Here is a 20,719-nt window from a genome sequence, read left to right on the forward strand (position 1 = left end):
ACAATGATGCATTCCTAAATGGTCTAGTTTATTTCTCTCCTTATTTCCCATAAAATAATATTTCGGAAAGAAAAGTTCAATAAACTATGGATTATTCAATTATGAGGCCACTTTAAAAAATATATTTTTTATTTTATTTATTTGAGAGTGACAGAGAGGAAAGAAAGGGAGGGAAGGAGAGAAAGAGAAAAAGATACAGAATAGGTGTGCCAGGGTATCAAGCCACTGCAAATGAACTCCAGAAGGAGGTACCACCTTGTGTACATTGTGCATCTGGTTTATGTGGGCAATGGAGAATTAAACCTGGGTCCTTAGCCTTTGTAGACCAGTGCCCTAAGTGCTAAGCCATCTCGTTCGACTTTTTTAAAAAAAAATACATTTATTTTATTTATTCATTTGTTTATTTATTTGAGAGACAGAGAAAGGAGAGAGAATGAGAACATGAAGCCACTTTTGCTTGATTCTATTCTGAAAATACCTTGAAATGTAAGGCTTCAATAGAAACTATATCTAAAAACAAAAGGCTGTTTTTTTAAAAAAAATTGCCTACCAATATACTGATACATTTTATGCATCATCATAAATTTTGTGTGCTTCATGCTAAATATTTCATGACCTTTACAAATGGCCGGCTCTAAGTCAGTTATCTATGAGGCAACAAGCAGCATTAGGAAAGATGGTTTGAATTAATTAACATTTCTTTTCCAGAAGCATTATTTGTGTGGCAGGATAGGGGAGCTTGCAAATCAGTGCCCCTTGTCACTATAAATCAGCATCAGATACTTGTGCCACTTTTTGCATACAACCCAAGTGGATGGCTTTAGAATAGAGTTTGGGCTGGTAAGCATTGCAAGCATACAACTTCAACCACTGAGCAACCTGCCTAACCCCAACATTTATTTCTTTTGTTCATTGTGAGTGTGTGTGTGAATGTGTGGGGTGAAAGAAGGTTCTGGGAATAGGAGTCAGAGCTTATGCATCATACACATAGACAAGGGCTGTACCACCAAACTACATCCTAGCGAAAATTAAACATTTCTAAGTCCAAGCAAGAGAGAAAATATATGTACAGTTCTTTTCTCAAGATACAAACTACTCAAATGCTTAAACTAACCAAAGTTATCAAATATACATAAATGTTTTTAAATTTTTGCCATATGATATAATCTCAATTGAAAAATATAATGTCTGATACATATATATCTTCTATAATTATATTTCATCAAATTATCTTAATGATTAAAGTGAAATGACAAAATGTCATACTTTCAAGGTACTTTTTATTTTTCATTGTCTTTACTTTCTGACACAGATATATTGAGTGCTGAGGTTAAAGGACCACATTGGTAACTTTCAATTTTTGATTTGTGTAGCTCCTTACACATTTTGTTTCTGGTACTTACTTTTCAAGATTTCTGCATTATAATGCGCAGCAGCAAATTTTACAGTTTCTTCTGTTCTTGTGTTGAGGTTGGGTGGTTGCCAGCCACCCTTTCTTAGCTGACACTTGTACATTTTCCAATATTCTGGGTAGAGGACAGACATGAGTTCATCCACACTGGATACGGACCGCAGCTGCTCCTCCAGCACTTTGCCTGCATAAGCCTATCAAGCAGAAATGCAAGGTCAGTTCTTCACCAGATTTAGGATCCAGTAACATACACTCAATATCTTTTAAATGTACTATTACAGATTCTACGGTCACTGATAAAATGCTACTACTAGATCATAAACTGCTTAACTTTCCTTGGTAAAGTTATATTTTTAATTTTTTGTATTTACTATTTTATTTTTTGCACACAAGTGTGAGTGAGTGTGTGTGTGTGTGTGTGTGTGTGTGTGTGTGTACCACTGCCTCTTGGCACTGCAAATGGAATGAAGATGCTTGAACCACTTTTTGTCCCAGGCTTACATGGATGATTTAGGAAATGTATATAGGCTTTGCAATTAAGTGCTCCCTTTAGCCACTAAGATATCACCCAAGCCTGACTATAGTTCTGCTTTAATGTATATGAATCAATACAATGAAAATTACATTTATTTTCCATATGAAAATTTGGCATTAATTTTATAATTATATAATATAATGTTTATATATTTATAGATATAATTTTAAAAAATGATTTGTAGTGGCCTTTGTTATATTCATAGTTCTATTAGATAACTGGAAAAATTAGCAGCTTAAATATTTATTCAATTTGTATTAACTTACTAAGTAAATAAAATCACATTGTAATTTAGTGTTCTGTGTGATGCTCATTGTCAGCATCAATAAAATATAATTAAACTAAGATGAATAGAATTGAGAATAATAATATCATGGAAACTATTTATACTAGCATAAATAAAAATGAAAAATATTATTGCAACAATGGTATTAAAGTTTGTATTTTCTTAGAACTTGCCACTATTTCAAAAACAATCTGATAAGGAAGATATATGCTGTTATGCAAAGGAGATGAAACAACACCAAGAACACTGACTCTGCTTTCACATGCTCAACTTTTTATACAAGCATATTCAATTAACTAGAATAGTCCACATTCAAGGAGTTACCATGTTCAAAAACTGAGAGGAGTGTTAGTGAATCTACAGAGAATTGAAATAAGAATTGTTAATTTCATGAAAAAGAAGAAGGAAAATATATTTGTATTGTTTTAGGCAAAACAGAATCTCATCATTATTTTTTTAAATTATTTTATTTATTTATTTGAGATAGCAAGAGAGAAAGAGAGAGACAGAGAGAGAATTGGTACGCCAGGTCCTCTAGCCACTGCAAAGGAACTCCATACCCATGTGCCACCTTGTGCATCTGGTTTATGTAGGTACTGGGGAACTGAACCTGGTTCCTTAGACTTTGCAGGCAAGCACCTTAGCCATTAAGATGCCTCCCTAGTGCTCACCATTATTTTTAATAATAAATTATTATTATAATGTAGGCTATTTTGTATTACATTTTAAGAAGCATGATTTCTCTTTTTAAAAAAGAAATAGTAGAAGACTTTGTTTTTTATATCATAGCCTGAAAAAAGTCTAGAGAAGAATTTAAGAATAAAATGCAAGGCATATATAAACATTGAAGACAAAAAATAAGGTGGTAAAACTATTCATAATATGCATAACAGAATAAAAGGACTAATATTCTTAAATGTTGCAAGAATCCTGCAATTAAAAGTTGGTACTTCAGTAGAAAAAAGAGCCAATGGTTTCCTCAATACTGTGTGAGGTGTGGTACAATAGTTCAAATCTTTATTTTTTTAAAATTTTTTTTGGTTGTTTTCATTTATTTATTTGAGAGTGACAGAGAGAGGAAGAGGCAGATAGAGACAGAGAATGGGAGTGCCAGGGCTTCCAGCCACTGCAAAGGAACTCCAGGCGCGTGTGCCCCCTTGTGCATCTGGCTAACGTGGGTTCTGGGAAATAGAGCCTCGAACCAGGGTCCTTAGGCTTCATAGGCAAGTGCTTAACTGCTAAGCCATCTCTCAAGCCCCCAATAGTTCAAATCTTTCTTTGGCTTTTCTTTTTTACTTTAAGTGACTAGTAACTTGGGAACATATCAAGAAATAGTGATAGGACTATTCAAAAGACCAACATCTTAAGATTAAGGTATGATGGAGCATTCAATTCATATTTCTTTTTGAGAATAGGAACAGGTCTTAGTAACTAGGATGGATTCTGAAATGAAGAACTGAACTAGGAGAACAAGAAATTTTTTTCAAGTAGAAGTGCTAAGCATGTGAAAGTGAAGTTCTTTTTTTCATACCCTCTTGAGCCTTTATGTTCACCAATGTTGGCTAGAACAGTAAGGTTATTTGCTTGGATGTTAACATATTCCTTCTATTTTCTAATGAAATTTGGTATAATTTAAAACAGAAAGTAGAACTTCCGGCCAAGATGGCAACCACCTAGCTGGGCTGCAAATCCCGGGGAAACAAAGGCAAGGCATTAGGGGTTCACTAGGTTTTTAGGGGATAGCAATCTCTAATAGATTGTCAGTAGGAGGGCACGGGGGGGGGGGAGGCAGAGAATTGCTGATCCCCTCCCTCCAAATAGCCACAGTTTCCAAGGAGCTGGGAGCCACCACACCATCCCTGAGTGCGGAAGCTTATTCGGCTCTGCTCATTTGCCCTCTTACTGCTCTGGCCACCATGCATTCAGCAAATCCTGGCAATAACAGGAAATTGCAGATTCCCTCACCAGTGAGTAGCCCACCTCTCCCCAAAATAGTGGCCATTTCCACGGAGCCAGGAGCCACCAAGCAATGATTCCTGTGTGTGGAAGCTTAGTGGGCTCCGGACACTGGTCATTCAGCAAATCCTGGCAATAATAGGGAATTGTGGATTCCCTGGCAAGTGGGCAGCCCACCCCTCCCCCCAAAAGCCACCTTTTCCATGGAGCCAGTAGCCACCGTGCACTGATCCCTGTGTGAGGAAGCTTAGTTGGCTCCGCCAACTCACCATCTTACTACTCTGGACACCATGGGAATCCTGACAATAACAGGGAATTGCGGATCCCCTAGAGAGTGGGCAGTCGACCCATCCCCCCAAAAAGTCACCTACCCACAAAGTAGCCACCTGTAGATTGATCCCTGCATGTAGAAGTTTAGAACGCTCTGCCCACTCACTCACTTACTGCTCCTGCCGCTGCACTTCAGCAAGCCCAGTCCCACAACAACTGCCACACTAGCTCAGACTTTGTCTCTCGCTTGCACCAGCTCAGGTGCCATCCCCTACCTGTCTGCTGTGCAGGAAGACCCTATTGTCCTATGGCAGGGGAGCGTAGACTGCTTCTGGGTCCCAGTGTTCCCAGCCAGAGTTTGGGCTGATTCACTACTTGGTGCCTCAGTGTCTCACCTAGCTCAAACGCAGGCAGCTGTGGTGCTTTATTGCTTGAGAATTCAGGCAACTTTGGCGCCCCTACCAGACAGTAGATCAGGCAGTTATGACAAGTGAGAGCCAAAGCCCAGGCTGCTTGGCAACTGCCCCAGGCTGCCTCAGATTCACATTGTGCTTGAGCCCAGGCTGTTCCACCCACCTACGTGCCCATACACTGTCAAGGGCAGACCACAGCACAAAAGAAATAACATGAAAAATCAAATGCAAGAAAATCCAGCTAGAGCACACAGTACTACAATGAATATGTCTAACCAAAATGTAGAAGAGTCATTAGGACCAGAACATCAAATTGAAGCTATGAGCAATGCAACCCTGACCAACCTACTGGTAGAACTTGCAGGAAAGCAACAAAGGACCAATAACCTTGTGGATGCTGCCATCACTAAACTGGAAATAATAGATAAGAAATTGGAAGGAGTTCAAAGAGAGCTAAGAGTTTTGAAGGAGAGAGAAAAGAAAAAAGACCTTAAAAATCAGCTGGCCATTCTAAATGAAGACATAAAGAAATGCAAGGATGAATTCCAAGAATCATCAAGAAAATCAGAAAATGATGTGAAAAGGGAGCTTGAGAGAGGGATGGAAATTATACATAGAAAGGTAGTAGAAAATGCAAACTTAATTGAACAAGTCCAAAACTCTCTAGAAGCTCTCAAGAATAGGGTCAGCCAAATGGAGGATAGAAACTCTGATCTGGAAGGCAATATGGAAGAAATAGTTTGAGAGTTCAAAAATTTCAGCAAGTTCAAAAGTTCCTGTGAAGAGAAAATGAGGGAATTGTGGGATATACAAAAACGTCCTAATATCAAGATCTTTGGAATACCAGAAGAAGAATAAATTCAGACAAAAGGCATGGAGAACTTATTTAACAAAATACTTGAAGAAAACTACCACAATCTCTTAAAAAAAAAAAAAAAAAGGCCCATCAAGATACAAGAAGCCAACAGAACTCCAAACAGACTGGACCAAAGGAAAAACTCTCCAAGACATATTGTCATTAAGACTCTAAACACTGACACCAAAGAGAAAATCCTAAAATCAGCTAGGGAAAAACAGCACACCACTTTCAAAGGTAACCAAATCAGAATTACTTCAGACTTCTTAATGGAAACCCTGAAAGCCAGAAGGGCCTGGAATGAAAATCTCCAAACTCTAAGAAACTATGGCTTCCACCCCAAACTACTCAACCTGGCAAAAGTCTCCCTCATAATAGATGGTGAAAGAAAAACTTTCCATGACAAAAGTCAGCTTTACAACTATATGAACACAAAACCAAACCTACAGAGAGTATTTCAGAAAATTTGCTACAGAGAAGAAACAACTAATCAAACTCAAATGCCTACAAGAAGAAGATCACAATAACCAAACTCAGAGTAGGCACAAAAAACTTCAAAGTCCATGAAAACACAAATACACATCTAGCATCACAATATGGCAGGTATCAAATCAAATCTCAAGTCATTACCCTAAGTAGTAATGGCCTTAATTCACCCATCAAGAGACACAAGCTAACAGGATGGATCAAAAATTTAGACCTACAATCTGTTGCCTTCAAGAAACCCACCTCACCACTAAAGACAGACACCTCCTCAGGATGAAAGGGTAGAAAACAATATTCCAAGCACATGGGAATAAGAAGCAAGCAGACGTAGCTATATTAATATTGTATAAAATAGACTTCAAAGCAAAAATAATAAAAAAGGCAAAGAAGGGCACTTCCTACTTATCAAGGGGATGATACATCAAGAGAATATTACAATCATAAATCTGTATGCCCCAAACCCAGGGGCACCAAAGTTCTTCAAACAAAATGAACTTGACAATATGTTTTATATTTGTTTGAAATAACCACCAACACCATCATAGCTGGGGACTTAAATACACCATTATCAGTAATAGACAGATCATCCAAACAGAAACTCAACAGGAAAGTAAGAGAGCTCCACAAAACCATAGATCACTTGGACCTAATGGACATCTATGGAATTTTCCATCACAAATCCACAGACTACACATTCTTCTCAGCAGCCCATGGAACATTCTCTAAAATACACCATACACTGGGTCACAAAGTGTGCCTCCACATATTTAGGAAGATTGACATAATTCCCTGCATGATATCAGATCACAATGCTGTATTGCTAGAAATCAACAAAAAAAGACCCACCAAGAATCCAAACGGCACCTGGAAACTGAACAGCACACTTTTAGACAATAAATGGATAGTGGATGAAATAAAAAATGAAATTGCAAAATTTCTGGATTGAATGACAATGAGAACACATCATACCAAAACTTATGGGAACAATGAAGGTGGACCTCAAGGGAAAATTAATAGCACTCAATGCCTTCATAAAAAAAACAGAAAGATCCCAAATCAATAACCTAACCATCCCCCTAAAGGCAATGGAAAAACAAGAAAAATCCAACCCAAAGAGCTCCAGAAGGAAAGAAATAATTAAAATCAGAGCAGAAATTAATGAATTGGAATCCAAGGAAACAATTAAGATAATACAAAACAAAGAGCTGGTTCTTTGAAAAAATAAACAAGATTGACAAACCCCTGGCCAATTTGATCAAGCAAAAAAAGGAGAAGCTTCAAATTAACAAAGTTCAACATGAAAGAGGAGAAATTACAACAGACATAAGTGAAATTGGGAGAATCATCAGGATTTATTTCAGACACCTCTACTCCACAAAATTGGATAATGTGGAGGAGATGGATAAATTCCTGGACCTGTATCATCTATCAAAGCTAAACTCAGAGCAGATTAATCACCTCAATTAACCCATCACACTCAAAAGATTGAAAAAGTGATAAAAAAAAAAAAAACCTCCCCAAAAGAAGAGTCCAGGACCAGATGGCTTCTCAGCTGAATTCTATCAAAACTTCATGGAAGAACTCAAACCAATCTTCTTCTTTTTTTTTTTTTTTTAATTTATTTGAGAGTGACAGACACACAGAGAGAAAGACAGATAGAGGGAGAGAGAGAGAATGGGCGCTCCAGGGCTTCCAGCCTCTGCAAACGAACTCCAGATGTGTGATCCCCCTTGTGCATCTGGCTAACGTGGGACCTGGGGAACCGAGCCTCGAACCGGGGTCCTTAGGCTTCACAGGCAAGCGCTTAACTGCTAAGCCATCTCTCCAGCCTGTCAAACCAATCTTCTTAAAACTGTGCCATGCAATTGAAGAACAGGGAAAGCTACCCAACTCCTTTTATGAAGCTAATATCACCCTAATTCCAAAACCAAGCAGAGATGCCACAAGAAATGAAAACTATCAGCCTATTACCCTGATGAACTTAGATGCAAAGATCCTGAACAAAACCCTCGCAAACCAAATCCAACAACACATCAAAAGAATTATCCACCTTGTCCAAGTGGGATTCATCCAAGAAACATAGGGTGGTTCAACATACAGAAATCTGTCATTGTAATACACCACATAAACAAGGTTAAACATAAAAACCACTCGATGATCTCAATATATGTAGAAAAGGTCTTTGACAAGATACAACATTACTTCATGATTAAAACATTGGAGAGAATTGGCATGGCTGGGTCATATCTTAACATAACAAAGGCAATATACAAAGCTCCAAAGGCCCAAATAATATTTAATGGAGAAAGGCTGGAAGAATTCAGGAACAAGACAGGGCTGTCCACTCTCACTTCTGCTTTTCAATATTGTCCTGGAAGTCCTAGCTCAAGCAATTAGAGAGGAGAAGGAAATAAAACAGATACAATTTAGAAAGGAAGAAGTTAAGTTAGCTCTATTTGCTGATGACATGATTGTATATGTAAGAGACCCAAGAGACTCCATTCCAAAACTCCTGAAGGTGATCAACTCCTATAGCAAAGTAGCAGCATACAAAATCAATGCACAAAAATCAGTAGCCTTTCTGTATGCAAATGACAAGATACAGAGAAAGATAGAGGGATATGGTCACATTTTTAATAGCAATAAAAAAAATAAAATACGTTGGAATAACATTAACCAAGGAAGTGAAAGTTCTCTACAATGAAAACATAAAAACACTCAAAAACGAAGTTAAGGAGGACTTGAGAAAATGGAAAGACCTCCCATGCTCCTGGATAGGCAGAATTAACACTGTGAAGATGACAATCCTACCAAAGGCAATATACAGATTTAATGCAATTCCAATTGAAATCCCTACAGTGTTCTTCACAGAGGTAGAAAAATGATCTCAAATTTCATATGGAGAGGCAGAAGGCCTTGCATATCCAAACATATCCTCAGCAAATAGTAACTCTGGAGGCATCACCATACCTGATCTAAAGCTATATTACAAAGCCATAGTAATAAAAATAGCATGGTACTGGCATAAAAACAGGAGTATAGACCAATGGAATAGAATTGAGGACCCAAACTTGTGTATTGGTGTATTACATTGACAAAGGCCCAAACAATATAGGCTGGATAAAAGACAGCACCTTCACCAAATAGGGCTGGACAAACTGGATAACGATATGCAGGAAACTGAAACATGAACCACACATTTCACCATGCACTACATTCAAGTCCAAATGGATCAAAGACCTCAATTTAAGACCAGAAAATTGAATACTACTGGAAGAAAATTTAGGAAGTACTTTCCATGATATAGGAATGGGAAAAGACCTCTTGAACAAAACCCCAATAGCTCATGATCTTAAACATTCATTCAACCATTTGGATCACATGAAGCTGAAGAGTTTCTTTACAGACAAACATGCAATAAGAAACGCCAACAGATTACCCACAGAATGGGAGAAAATATTTGCGGATTATCCTACTGACAGAGGCCTAATCTCAAGAATCTATAAAGAACTCAAAAATCTAAACAGTACAAAGTCAAATACCCCACTCACAAAATGGGACAAAGAGCTGGACAGGCAGTTCATAGAGGAAGAAATACAAATGGCAAACACACACTTAAGAAAATGTCCATCATCCCTAATCATTAGAGCAATGCAAATTAAAACAATTATGAGATTCCACCTACTCCAGTAAGGATAGCAAACATCAAAAATCAAATGAAAATAAATGCTGGCGAGGATGTGGAGAAGTAGTTACACTCATCCACTGTTGGTGGGAATGTAGGATGGTACAACCACTTTGGAAAGCAATATGGAGACTCCTGAAAAAGCTGATTATAGAGATACCAACAGACCCAGTTATTCCCTAACTGGGCATCAACCCTAAAACCTTCATTCCACAGACCAGAGAGATTTGCTCAACCATTTTGTAGCGGCTCAGTGTGTAAAAGCTAAAAGCTGGAATCAACCCAGATGTCCATCACTTGAAGAATGGATACCTAAGATGTGGTATATCTACACAATGGAATTCTATACAGCAGTAAGAAAACATGACACAATGAAATGTGAAGAAAACTGGTTGAACCAGGAACAGATCCTTCTCAGGGTACTTACCCAATCACAGATAAAAAAAAAAAAAAAATTGCCACATAGTCTCACTCATCTAAAGCATCTAACCTGAATCTACCCAAGATATCTTACATACCCAGCAAGCATCTCATGGACTAGACACTGGGATGGATGGGGAGGGAGGGAAGGGCATCGACGGGGTGAGAAACACAAAACTAGACCCAAATGGCAATGATACGACAAAATTCTACTTCCTAAAGGCAGACCAAATGGCTGAACCTACACCAGGACCTTACAGGGAACACGTGAACTACAAGACACCAGAGAGGGTATGATGAAGACTTAACTTAATCTTCTACATTTTACCTCCCTTCCTCTCCCTCTCTCTCTCTCCTCTCTAACTCTTGACTATTAGTTATCTTTTTCCTCCTTCTCTTAGTGGGCACTGACCTGTAACTCCCAGTACCAGCATGTGGCTATCATCCACAATGAACTTTTGATCAGGGAGACCTACAAGGTTTCCTAAAAGACAGGAAGATTTCTGTCAGAGTACATGATGAGCCACCAAAGGTTAGTGGTAAGACCCTACTGCTGAAGACACCTTATGTGGTTGACATGTAAAATGGAATGGCATGGCTGGACGTTGGAAGAGACTCCATCCCCAGACATTCAGTGTGTCTAGTGCCAGAAGGTGCTACATGGGCGACTGGGGGAAAATGACCAATATCTGTCCAAGCAACTCATGGTCTAACCTACTTAGCAGCAAATAACCTGTTGTGATGCTCACACAAGTGCAATAGTGGCACACAGCCATTGTGGAGGGAACCAACTGCTCTTGATTTGGATAACTGATTCCCTCAGTGGTAATGGGAACCACAGCTGGAGCTGGGAAACAAGTCATTACCATATCCAAACATAAATCCATTCTCTGATATCAAGCTACCATCAAATCATGGGCTATAAGTGGGTCTATACCTATTAGATTTTCTATAAAAAAGTAAGGGTTATCTCATTTGTCCTGGTGCTAATCTACTCTCCTTTGGAGAATCTGCTTCTCTTTTTCAGATAGATGTAGATCCTAAGGAGAGTGCCATCCCATCATACCTCAATAGGGCCCCAACTGAAACTAAGAAAAGTTGGCGAAACAAGCAAGAGTGCTGTTTTCCTGATGAACTGGACACCAACACAAGGGGGAAGGAGATCAACACAGAGAAAAATCAACTCCTACCAAATCAGAGAGCCAGAGCCCCAGAGGCCCCCAATACCTCATCACTGAAGCAGACCAAAAGTGAACCAAACATGGCTCAGGGAAATTTTGTGGAAGACGGGGTGGAAAGAATATCAGTGCCACATGTTGTGTCATGATATGTATCTTACCCATAACTGTGGGCTAACTCCACAATGCATGACCCATATATCTCAACAAGGAGGGGCCAAGGGGAGGGAGTAGGTCATGGATCAGCCTATTAGGTAATAATGGTGCCAAACTGATTGTATTTACTGAATACAAAACTATTTAATTAAAAAAATATTTAAAATAAAAAATAAAATAAAATAAAACAGAAAGTATCTTACAAATGAACATTCAACTGATCAATGTCATACACCACATAAACAAGTTTAAACATAAAAATCACATGATGATTTCGATAGATGCAGAAAAGGCCTTTGACAAGATACAACATCACTTCATGATAAAAACATTGGAAAGAATCGGCATGGCCGGTTCACATCTTACCCTAAAAAAGGCAATATACAAAGCTCCAAAGGCCCAAATAATACTTAATGGAGAGACACTGGAGGAATTCCCATTGAGATCAGGAACAAGACAGGGATATCCTCTCTCACCTCTGCTATTCAATATAGTTCTGAAAGTCCTAGCCCAAGCAATAAGGCAGGAGCAGGAAATAAAAGGGATACAATTTGGAAAGGAAGAAGTTAAGTTAGCTCTATTCCCTGATGACATGATTGTATATGTAAGAGACCCGAGAAACTCCATCCCAAAACTCCTGAAGGTAATTAACTCCTATAGCAAAGTATCAGAATACAAAATCAATGCACAAAAATCGGTAGCATTTCTGTATGCAAATGACAAAGACACAGAAAAAGAAATAAAGGACATAGTCTCATTTTCAATAGCAACAACAACAACAAAAAATACCATGGAATAACGTTAATCAAGGAAGTAAAAGATCTATACGACGAAAATATAAAAACTCTCAAAAAAGAAATTGAGGGGCTGGAGAGATGGCTTAGCGGTTAATCGCTTGCCTGTGCAGCATAAGGACCCCAGTTCGAGGCTCCCCAGGTCCCACGTTAGCCAGATGCACAAGGGGGCGCACGCGTCTGGAGTTCGTTTGCAGAGGCTGGAAGCCCTGGCGCGCCCATTCTCTCTCTCCCTCTATCTGTCTTTCTCTCTGTGTCTGTCGCTCTCAAATAAAATAAATAAAAAAATTATTAAAAAAAAAAAAGAAATTGAGGAGGACTTGAAAAGATGGAAAGACCTCCCATGCTCCTGGATAGGCAGAACTAACATTGTGAAGATGACAATCCTACCAAAGGCAATATATAGATTTAACGCAATTCCAATTAAAATCCCTACAGTGTTCTTCACAGAGATAGAAAAAAATGATCTCAAATTTCATATGGAAAGGCAGAAGGCCTCGCATATCCAAACATATCCTCAGCAAAAGAAATACTTCTGGTGGCATCACCATACCCGATATAAAGCTATATTACAAAGCCATAGTAATAAAAACAGCATGGTATTGGCATAAAAACAGGAGTATAGACCAATGGAATAGACTTGAGGACCCAGATTTTGGGCCAAGCAACTATAGCTACTTGATATTCGACAAAGGCCCAAACAATATAGACTGGAAAAAAGATAGCATCTTCAACAAATGGTGCTGGACAAACTGGATAACCACATGCAGGAAACTAAAACTTGATCCACACATTTCACCATGCACAACACTCAAATCCAAATGGAACAAAGACCTCAACATAAGACCAGAAACTCGAAAACTACTGGAAGAAAATTTAGGAAGTACTTTCCATGATATAGGAATGGAAAAAGACTTCCTGAATAATACCCAAGTGGCTCAAGTTCTTAAACAGTCACTCAACCATTGGGATCATATGAAGCTGAAGAGTTTCTTTACAGACAAGCATATAATAAGCAAAGCCAATAGAATACTCACAGAATGGGAGAAAATATTTGCAGGTTATCCAACTGATAGAGGCCTTATCTCTAGAATTTACAAAGAACTCAAAAGTCTAAACAATAAGAAGACAAATATCCCACTCACAAAATGGGGCACAGAGTTAAACAGGCAATTCACAGAGGAAGAGATACAAATGGCAAACACACACCTAAGAAAATGTTCATCATCCCTAATCATCAGAGAAATGCAAATTAAAACAACTATGAGATTCCACCTTACCCCAATAAGGATATGCCAACATCAAAAGGTCAAATGAAAATAAATGCTGGTGAGGATGTGGAGAAGCAGGGACACTCATTCACTGTTGGTGGGAATGCAGGATGGTACAACCACTTTGGAAAGCAATATGGAGACTCCTGAAAAAGCTGACTATAGAAATACCAACAGACCCAGTTATACCATTGCTGGGCATCTACCCTAAAACCTTCAAACCAAAAGCCAGAGAGATTTGCTCAACCATGTTTGTAGCAGCTCAATTCGTAATAGCTAAAAGCTGGAATCAACCCAGATGTCCATCATTAGAAGAATAGATAACAAAGATGTGGTATATCTACACAATGGAATTCTATACAGCAGTAAGAAAAAATGACATAAAGAATATTGAGGAAAAATGGTTGAACCTGGAACAGATCATTCTCAGCGAACTTACCCAATCACAGAAAAAAAATCGACCCATAGTCTCACTCATCTGCCACACCTAACCTGAATCTGCCCAAGATGCCTTACATATCCAGCATGCACCTCATGGACTAGACAATAAGATGGATGGGAGGGCGGGGAGGGAATCAAAGGGTGGAAAACAGTAATCCCGACCCAAACGGCAATGGTACCATAATATTCTATTTCCTAAAAGACAGACCGAATGGCTGAACCTTCACTACACCCTTACAGGAAACACCTGAACCACAAGACACTGGAGAGAGTAGGATCAAGACTGACCTATATCTCTTACATTTCCCTCCCTCCCTCTCCCCCTCTCCCCTCTATCTCTCTCCTCTCTAACTCTTGTATATTAGTTATGTTTTTCCTTAATTTCTTAGTGGACACTGACCTGTAACCCCCACTTCCAGCTTGGGGCTACCATCCACAATGAGCTTGTGATCAGAGAAACCTAAAAGGTTTCCCAAAACAATGACAGACTTCTGTCAGAGTATTTGATGACCCACCAAAGGCCAGTGGTAAGACCCTATTGCTGAAGACTACATACGCAGCTGACGCATAAAATGGAATGACATGGCTGGAAGCCAGGAGAGAGTCAGTCCCCAGACAGTCAGCGTGTCTAGTGCCAGAAGGCGCTACATAGGCGACTGGGGGAAATGACCAAGATCTGTCCAAGCAACACGTTGTTTAACCTAATTAGCAACAAATAACTGGATGTGATGCCCACACAATTGCAATAGTGGTACACAGCCATGGTGAGGAATCAGTTGGTTTTGATTTGGCTAACTGATCCACTCAGTGGTACTAGACCCATAGCTGGAGCTGGGAAACAAGTCAGAACCATACCCAAACACAAGCCCACTCTACAATATCAAGGTGCCATCAATCACGGGGTATAAGAGGGCCTAAACCTATCATACTTTCTATCAAAAAAGTAAGTGTTATCTCAATTTTCCGGGTGCTAACTTACTCTCCGTTGGAGAATCTGCTTCTCTTTTCCAGATAGATGCAGATCCTAAGAAGAGAGCTGCCCCAACATACCTCAAAAGGGGCCCAACTGAAACTAAGGACAACTGGCGAAATAAGCAAGGGTGATGTTTTCCTATGAACCAGATACCAGCACAAAGGGGAAGGATATGAACGCAGAGAAAAATCAACTCCTACCCAATCAGAGAGCCAGAGCCTCAGAGTCCCCCGGCACCTCAGCACTGAAGCAGACCAAAAATGAACCCAACATGGCTCAGGCAAATTTTGCGGAAGGGGGGGCGGAAAGAATGTCAGAGTCACATGTTGGGTCATGATTTGCAGACATTTATCATACCTATTACTGGGGGCTAACTCCACAATGCAGGACCCATTTTCATTAACAATGAGGGTCTAATGGGAGGGGGTAGATCACAGATGAGCCTAAATAATGGTACCAAACTGCCTGTATTTACTGAAAAGAAAACTAATAAATTAAATTAAAAAAAAAAAAACTTCAACCAATGTAAAACTGAATTATTTAATTTTGCATATCAATTAGATGAATCAACTTGGAAGTATTTGTAAATATTCTTATGTAACTTGCAACATGTAATCATTAGCAGAGAGGAACCTGAATGACATCCAGTAGAGGACCTTAAGATGTTATAAAAATAAAATATAATTTTGCAGTAAGAATAGCAAGCAGTTACAAGTAAATAGAAAGAACTTCCTTACTAAATAAGTCACCAATATAAACACTATACACAGAACTTTGGCAAAATAATGATGTCAAATCTCAATTTAGATAGATAGTGAGCTGGACTGATGGCTAAGTGGTTAAGACACTTGCCTGCAAAGTCTATGGACCTGGATCCAATTACCTAGTACTCACAAAAAGCTAGATGCACAAGTTGGCACATGCATCTGGAGTTTGTATGCAGTGGCTCAAGACCCTGGCACACCCATTTTCTTTCTCTTTATCTTTCAAAATAATTAAATAATTTAAATATTTAGAAAGATCTCTTTTGGGGGGCTGCAGTGATGGCTTAGCAATTAAGCCACTTGCCTGCAAAGCCTAAGGGCCAGGGTTCTACTCCTCAGTACCAAGGTAAGCCAGATGCACAGGGTGTTGAATGTGTCTGGTCTGGAGTTCCTTTGCAGTGCATAGAGGCCCTGGTGTGCCCATTCTTTCTCTATCTGCCTCTCTATCTAATAAGTAAGTAAATATTTTCTAAAAATATTTCCGTTTTAAACTTGCACTGTATATTCTTGGTTATGAAAATCCAGAGCATAAAGTGAGACAGAGCTACAAAAGAAATGGGACACTCAAAGGGAATTAGCAACTTTGTGGTTTATATACATAACTTGAGAAAACTAGTCATCTTTTGATGCCTTTCTTTCTTTAAGGATTATTCCGATGCCTACTGGGGAGAAAACAATGCCCACAGGTATTTCTACCTGCAAAAGTTCCAGAAAATTTATAAAGGGAGACATGGCAGACAAGAAGGATCCATGACAGTGATGTTCGTGAACTTGCTAAGAATGAGTAGAAACTTATTGCTAAAAATCTCCCAAACAAGTCCAACTTCTTCAAATAACTATCATGTTAACTGTTATAACACTGATTTATAAACTGGATACTCATTCACTAACTGCATGAAGTTGAAATTGATAGGGGAATGCATATATTAGTGTTATGGAAACTTTCCTTTGGCCTAAAATATGTTCTTCTCATATAATAAAAATCATAAGTCATAAAACTGGGAGAAAACCATCAAGGAAAGGTTTATCAAATTATTATATTTTCAAAACAGCCAAACAGGCCTGTATATAAATATGGTTGCTTATACAACATATCTATTTTTGAAGGTAGGGAGAGTTGAGGAAAAGACAATGTTTCAGCTGAAAACTAAGAGATGCTCATATCTTTCTTAAGCTGTCCATCTATTGCTCTAAAGTAATACTTTTATTGAATAAAGCATTTTATTGCATAAAGTTTATAAGGCCAAGGATTACCTTGCCAAAGTATCAGCAAAATGTGCTTAAAAATTCACGAAAATGTTTTAATAGGATTTTTCATATTATTTGTCATATATATCATCTCCCTGTCCAAAGAAATCAAATTATCAATAGATATCTTCTATCAGTTACCAAAGTTAATAACTAAATTCTCACTGGATTTTGCTTGAAAATAGGGTTAGATCAAATCATTACAGTAAAAAGTTACTGAATTTATTCTTTCAGTAAAATAGTGAAAAACCTATATTCGTCCCTTCCTTCTTTTTTTTTTTTTTTTTGAATTTAATTTATTAGTTTTCTTTTCAGTAAATACAGGCAGTTTGGTACCATTATTTAGGCTCATCTGTGATCTACGCCTTCCCATTAGACCCTCATTGTTAATGAAAATGGGTCGTGCATTGTGGAGTTAGCCCCCAGTTATTGGTATGATAAATGTCTCTGCAAATCATGACCCAACATGTGACTCTGACATTCTTTCCGCCCCCTCTTCCACAAAATTTCCCTGAGCCATGTTGGGTTCATTTTTGGTCTGCCACATGCAGGAAACTAAAACTTGATCCACACATTTCACCATGCACAACACTCAAATCCAAATGGATCAAGACCTCAACATAAGACCAGAAACTCGAAAACTACTGGAAGAAAATTTAGGAAGTACTTTCCATGATACGTCCCTTCCTTCTTAACAATGACACTTGAATATTACAGAAACTTCTAGGTTGCTATGTAAATTTGTAAAAATGTAAAAGCCTATTTAACTGTTTTTTAAAAAAATACTTTCTCACAATGAAAAACAAAAACAAAACATGTCCAGTTTTTTTAAAAAATACTTTCTCACAATGAAAAACAAAAACAAAACATGTCCAGTTTTTTAAAAAAATACTTTCTCACAATGAAAAACAAAAACAAAACATGTCCAGGAACATAATGGGGTTTATATTTGAGAAGCCATTTAATATATTGTCATAAAAGACATCAATAAATATGTATGAAACTTTAAATGGTGTCCCAGGAAGGTGTGTTTGAAAATCTCTTACAAAGCCTCATTAAATCATCTCACTTGTTGTCTTGGTAAAGACTTTAGAGTATGGGTTCACTTACCCTGAGGACTCCTGTCATCTATTTCTACACTTGCCTGGTGTGCTACACAGCTAATCCTGGATGAGAATATTTAAAATTTAATTTAATATTTGAAACTTTTACTGGGAAACTTTTAAGGATTTCATTATTATTTATCAGAAATATTCTATTTTAGTGACTTTTTGGGTCGGGATATCACCCTACTCAAGATGGCCTTGAACTCAGGTTCATTCTCATACCTCTGCCTCCCAATAATGGGGATTAGAGGCATGAATCACAACGTGGCTTTTGAAATATTCTACTGTCAGTGTTTTAAATAACACTCCAAAAAGATTGGACTCAGTCTCCCTTTATTAATGACAATATGTAAAATTTTTAAGATGAAGATTGACCTTAATCTTCTACAGTTTCTCTCTTTCTCTCTAACCCTTTTATATTAATTATCTTTTTCTTCCTTCTCTTAGTGGACACTGAACTGTAACTCCCAGTACCAGGAGGTGGCTATCATCCACAATGAGCTTTTGATCAGAAAGAACTACAAGATTTCCTAAAATAAAGACAAATTTCTGTCAGGGTACATGATGACCCACCAAAGGTTAGTGGTAAGACCCTACTCCTGAAGACACCATATGTGGTTGACACATAACATGGAATAACATGGCTGGAATCTGGAAGAGAGTCAATTCCCAGACAGCACGTCTAGTGCCAGAAGGTGCTACATGGGTGACTGGGGGAAAATGACCAATATCTGTCCAAGCAACTCATGGTCTAACCTACTTTGGAGCAAATAACCTGTCGTAATGCTCACACAAATGCAAAAGTGGCTCACAGCCATGGTGGGAAACCAACTGCTCTTGACTTGGCTAACTGATCAGCTCAGTGGAATGGCACTCATAGCTGGAGCTAGGAAACAAGTCTGAATCATATCCAAACATGAGCCCACTCTCCATTATCAAGCTACCAACAATCATGGGCTATAAGAGGGCCTACAGCTATTAAATTCTCTATTAAAAAAAAATAAAGCTTATGCCATTTGTGTCTAGAGCTAACTTTATTCTCTGTTGGAGAACCTGCTCCTCTTTTTTCAGATAAATGCAGATCCTAAGGAGAGAACCACCCCATCATATCTCAAAAGGGCCCCAACTGAAACTAAGAATAATTGGTGAAACAAGCAAGGGTGCTGTTTTTTTTTTTTTTTTTTGGTGAACCTGGTACCAGCACAAGGGTGAAGGAGATTGACACAGAGAATAATCAACTCCTACCAAATCAGATATCCAGAGACACAGAGGCTCCCAAGACCTCATCACTGAGGCAGACCCAAAATGAACCCAACATGACTCAGAGAAATTTTTTGGAAGAGGGGGCGGAAAGAATGTATAGAGCCACAGGTTGGGTCATGATATGCAGAGACATTTCCTCCTATCCATAACTATGGGCTAACTCCACAATGCAGGACCCACATACCTCAACAAGGAGGGTCCAGGGGTAGGGGTTAGGACATGGAGGAGGTTAACAGTGGTACCAACTTGACTATATTCATTGAGTATAAAACTAATTAATAAAAAACAATTAATTAATTAAAAGTTAAAAAATAAATAGCAACCTTTGTAGTTTGCAATAGATATGAACTACATGAAATAAAACTTTTATCCCATACAACATAGTTGCTTAAAAACCCTTTATTCATTTTAAAATTTTTCAGTCACTTCTGCACAACCTTAGCAATGGAAAATAAGACACTTGATCATAGTGGTCTGTTGAATGAGAAACTGAAAACAATTTCCTTAAGTTTTTTCCTGGAATGCAAGTCAACACCCACTGATTCTACTTTCTTGTACAATGGCAAGATAATCCCAGCAATACTAATTCTCATGTTGTCCCAAATATAATTGCACTAAACAGATGAAGATAAAATTTCCAAAAGCAGTTATTTTGTCCAGGCTTATTTCTTCTCAGTCCAGAACTATGTGGAAACATCCAGACACCTCATAATCTCTAAGGACATCTTTGATTTTGTTGACTATAAGGGCAATTCTAAGGGTAGGAGAGGGTAATGGCCATACACTCTATAATACACAGGGCTATCTCCCACTGAAAATGAATTCTTTAGGCCCATGTTTTAACAGTGCTGGGAAAGCCTTCTTCAGACAGAATAAATTAAATGTCTATACCACTTATTAGCCTCTTAATAATATGCCAGATGTTTGCAAATATGCATGAATTTCACCATGTCTCTTAATGAAATCAACATGAATGAGTCTAAATATAACAAGAGCTCAATTTAATTACTCATGTTCTTAGAGAAATTTATATATAAGTTTCAGTAATGTAAGTTTTGTATTTACACAGGTATTTGTCAATGATGGTCCCTTGGTTCAGGATAGTAGAATATATATAGTAATTTGTATTCAGTATTCCTGTGCAAATAAACACAATACAACATACTTTTAAATTATGTTTCTTTGCTGAATATTAACTTAAAAACAA

At 38.1% G+C, this 20,719-nt stretch overlaps 1 protein-coding gene across 1 annotated transcript in view; it reads right to left on the bottom strand.

Annotated features, from left to right (window-relative positions):
- Positions 1–20,719, bottom strand: part of Vegfc (vascular endothelial growth factor C) — a 152,442-nt gene that overhangs the window by 46,964 nt on the left and 84,759 nt on the right. Inside the window, exon 2 of the mRNA XM_004657115.3 lies at positions 1,404–1,605. Within this exon, the coding sequence (XP_004657172.2) occupies positions 1,404–1,605 (202 nt within the window). The remainder of the gene's footprint in view (positions 1–1,403; positions 1,606–20,719) is intronic.

Source organism: Jaculus jaculus, chromosome 1 (assembly GCF_020740685.1).
Source record: "Jaculus jaculus isolate mJacJac1 chromosome 1, mJacJac1.mat.Y.cur, whole genome shotgun sequence".
Lineage (NCBI taxonomy): Eukaryota > Metazoa > Chordata > Mammalia > Rodentia > Dipodidae > Jaculus > Jaculus jaculus.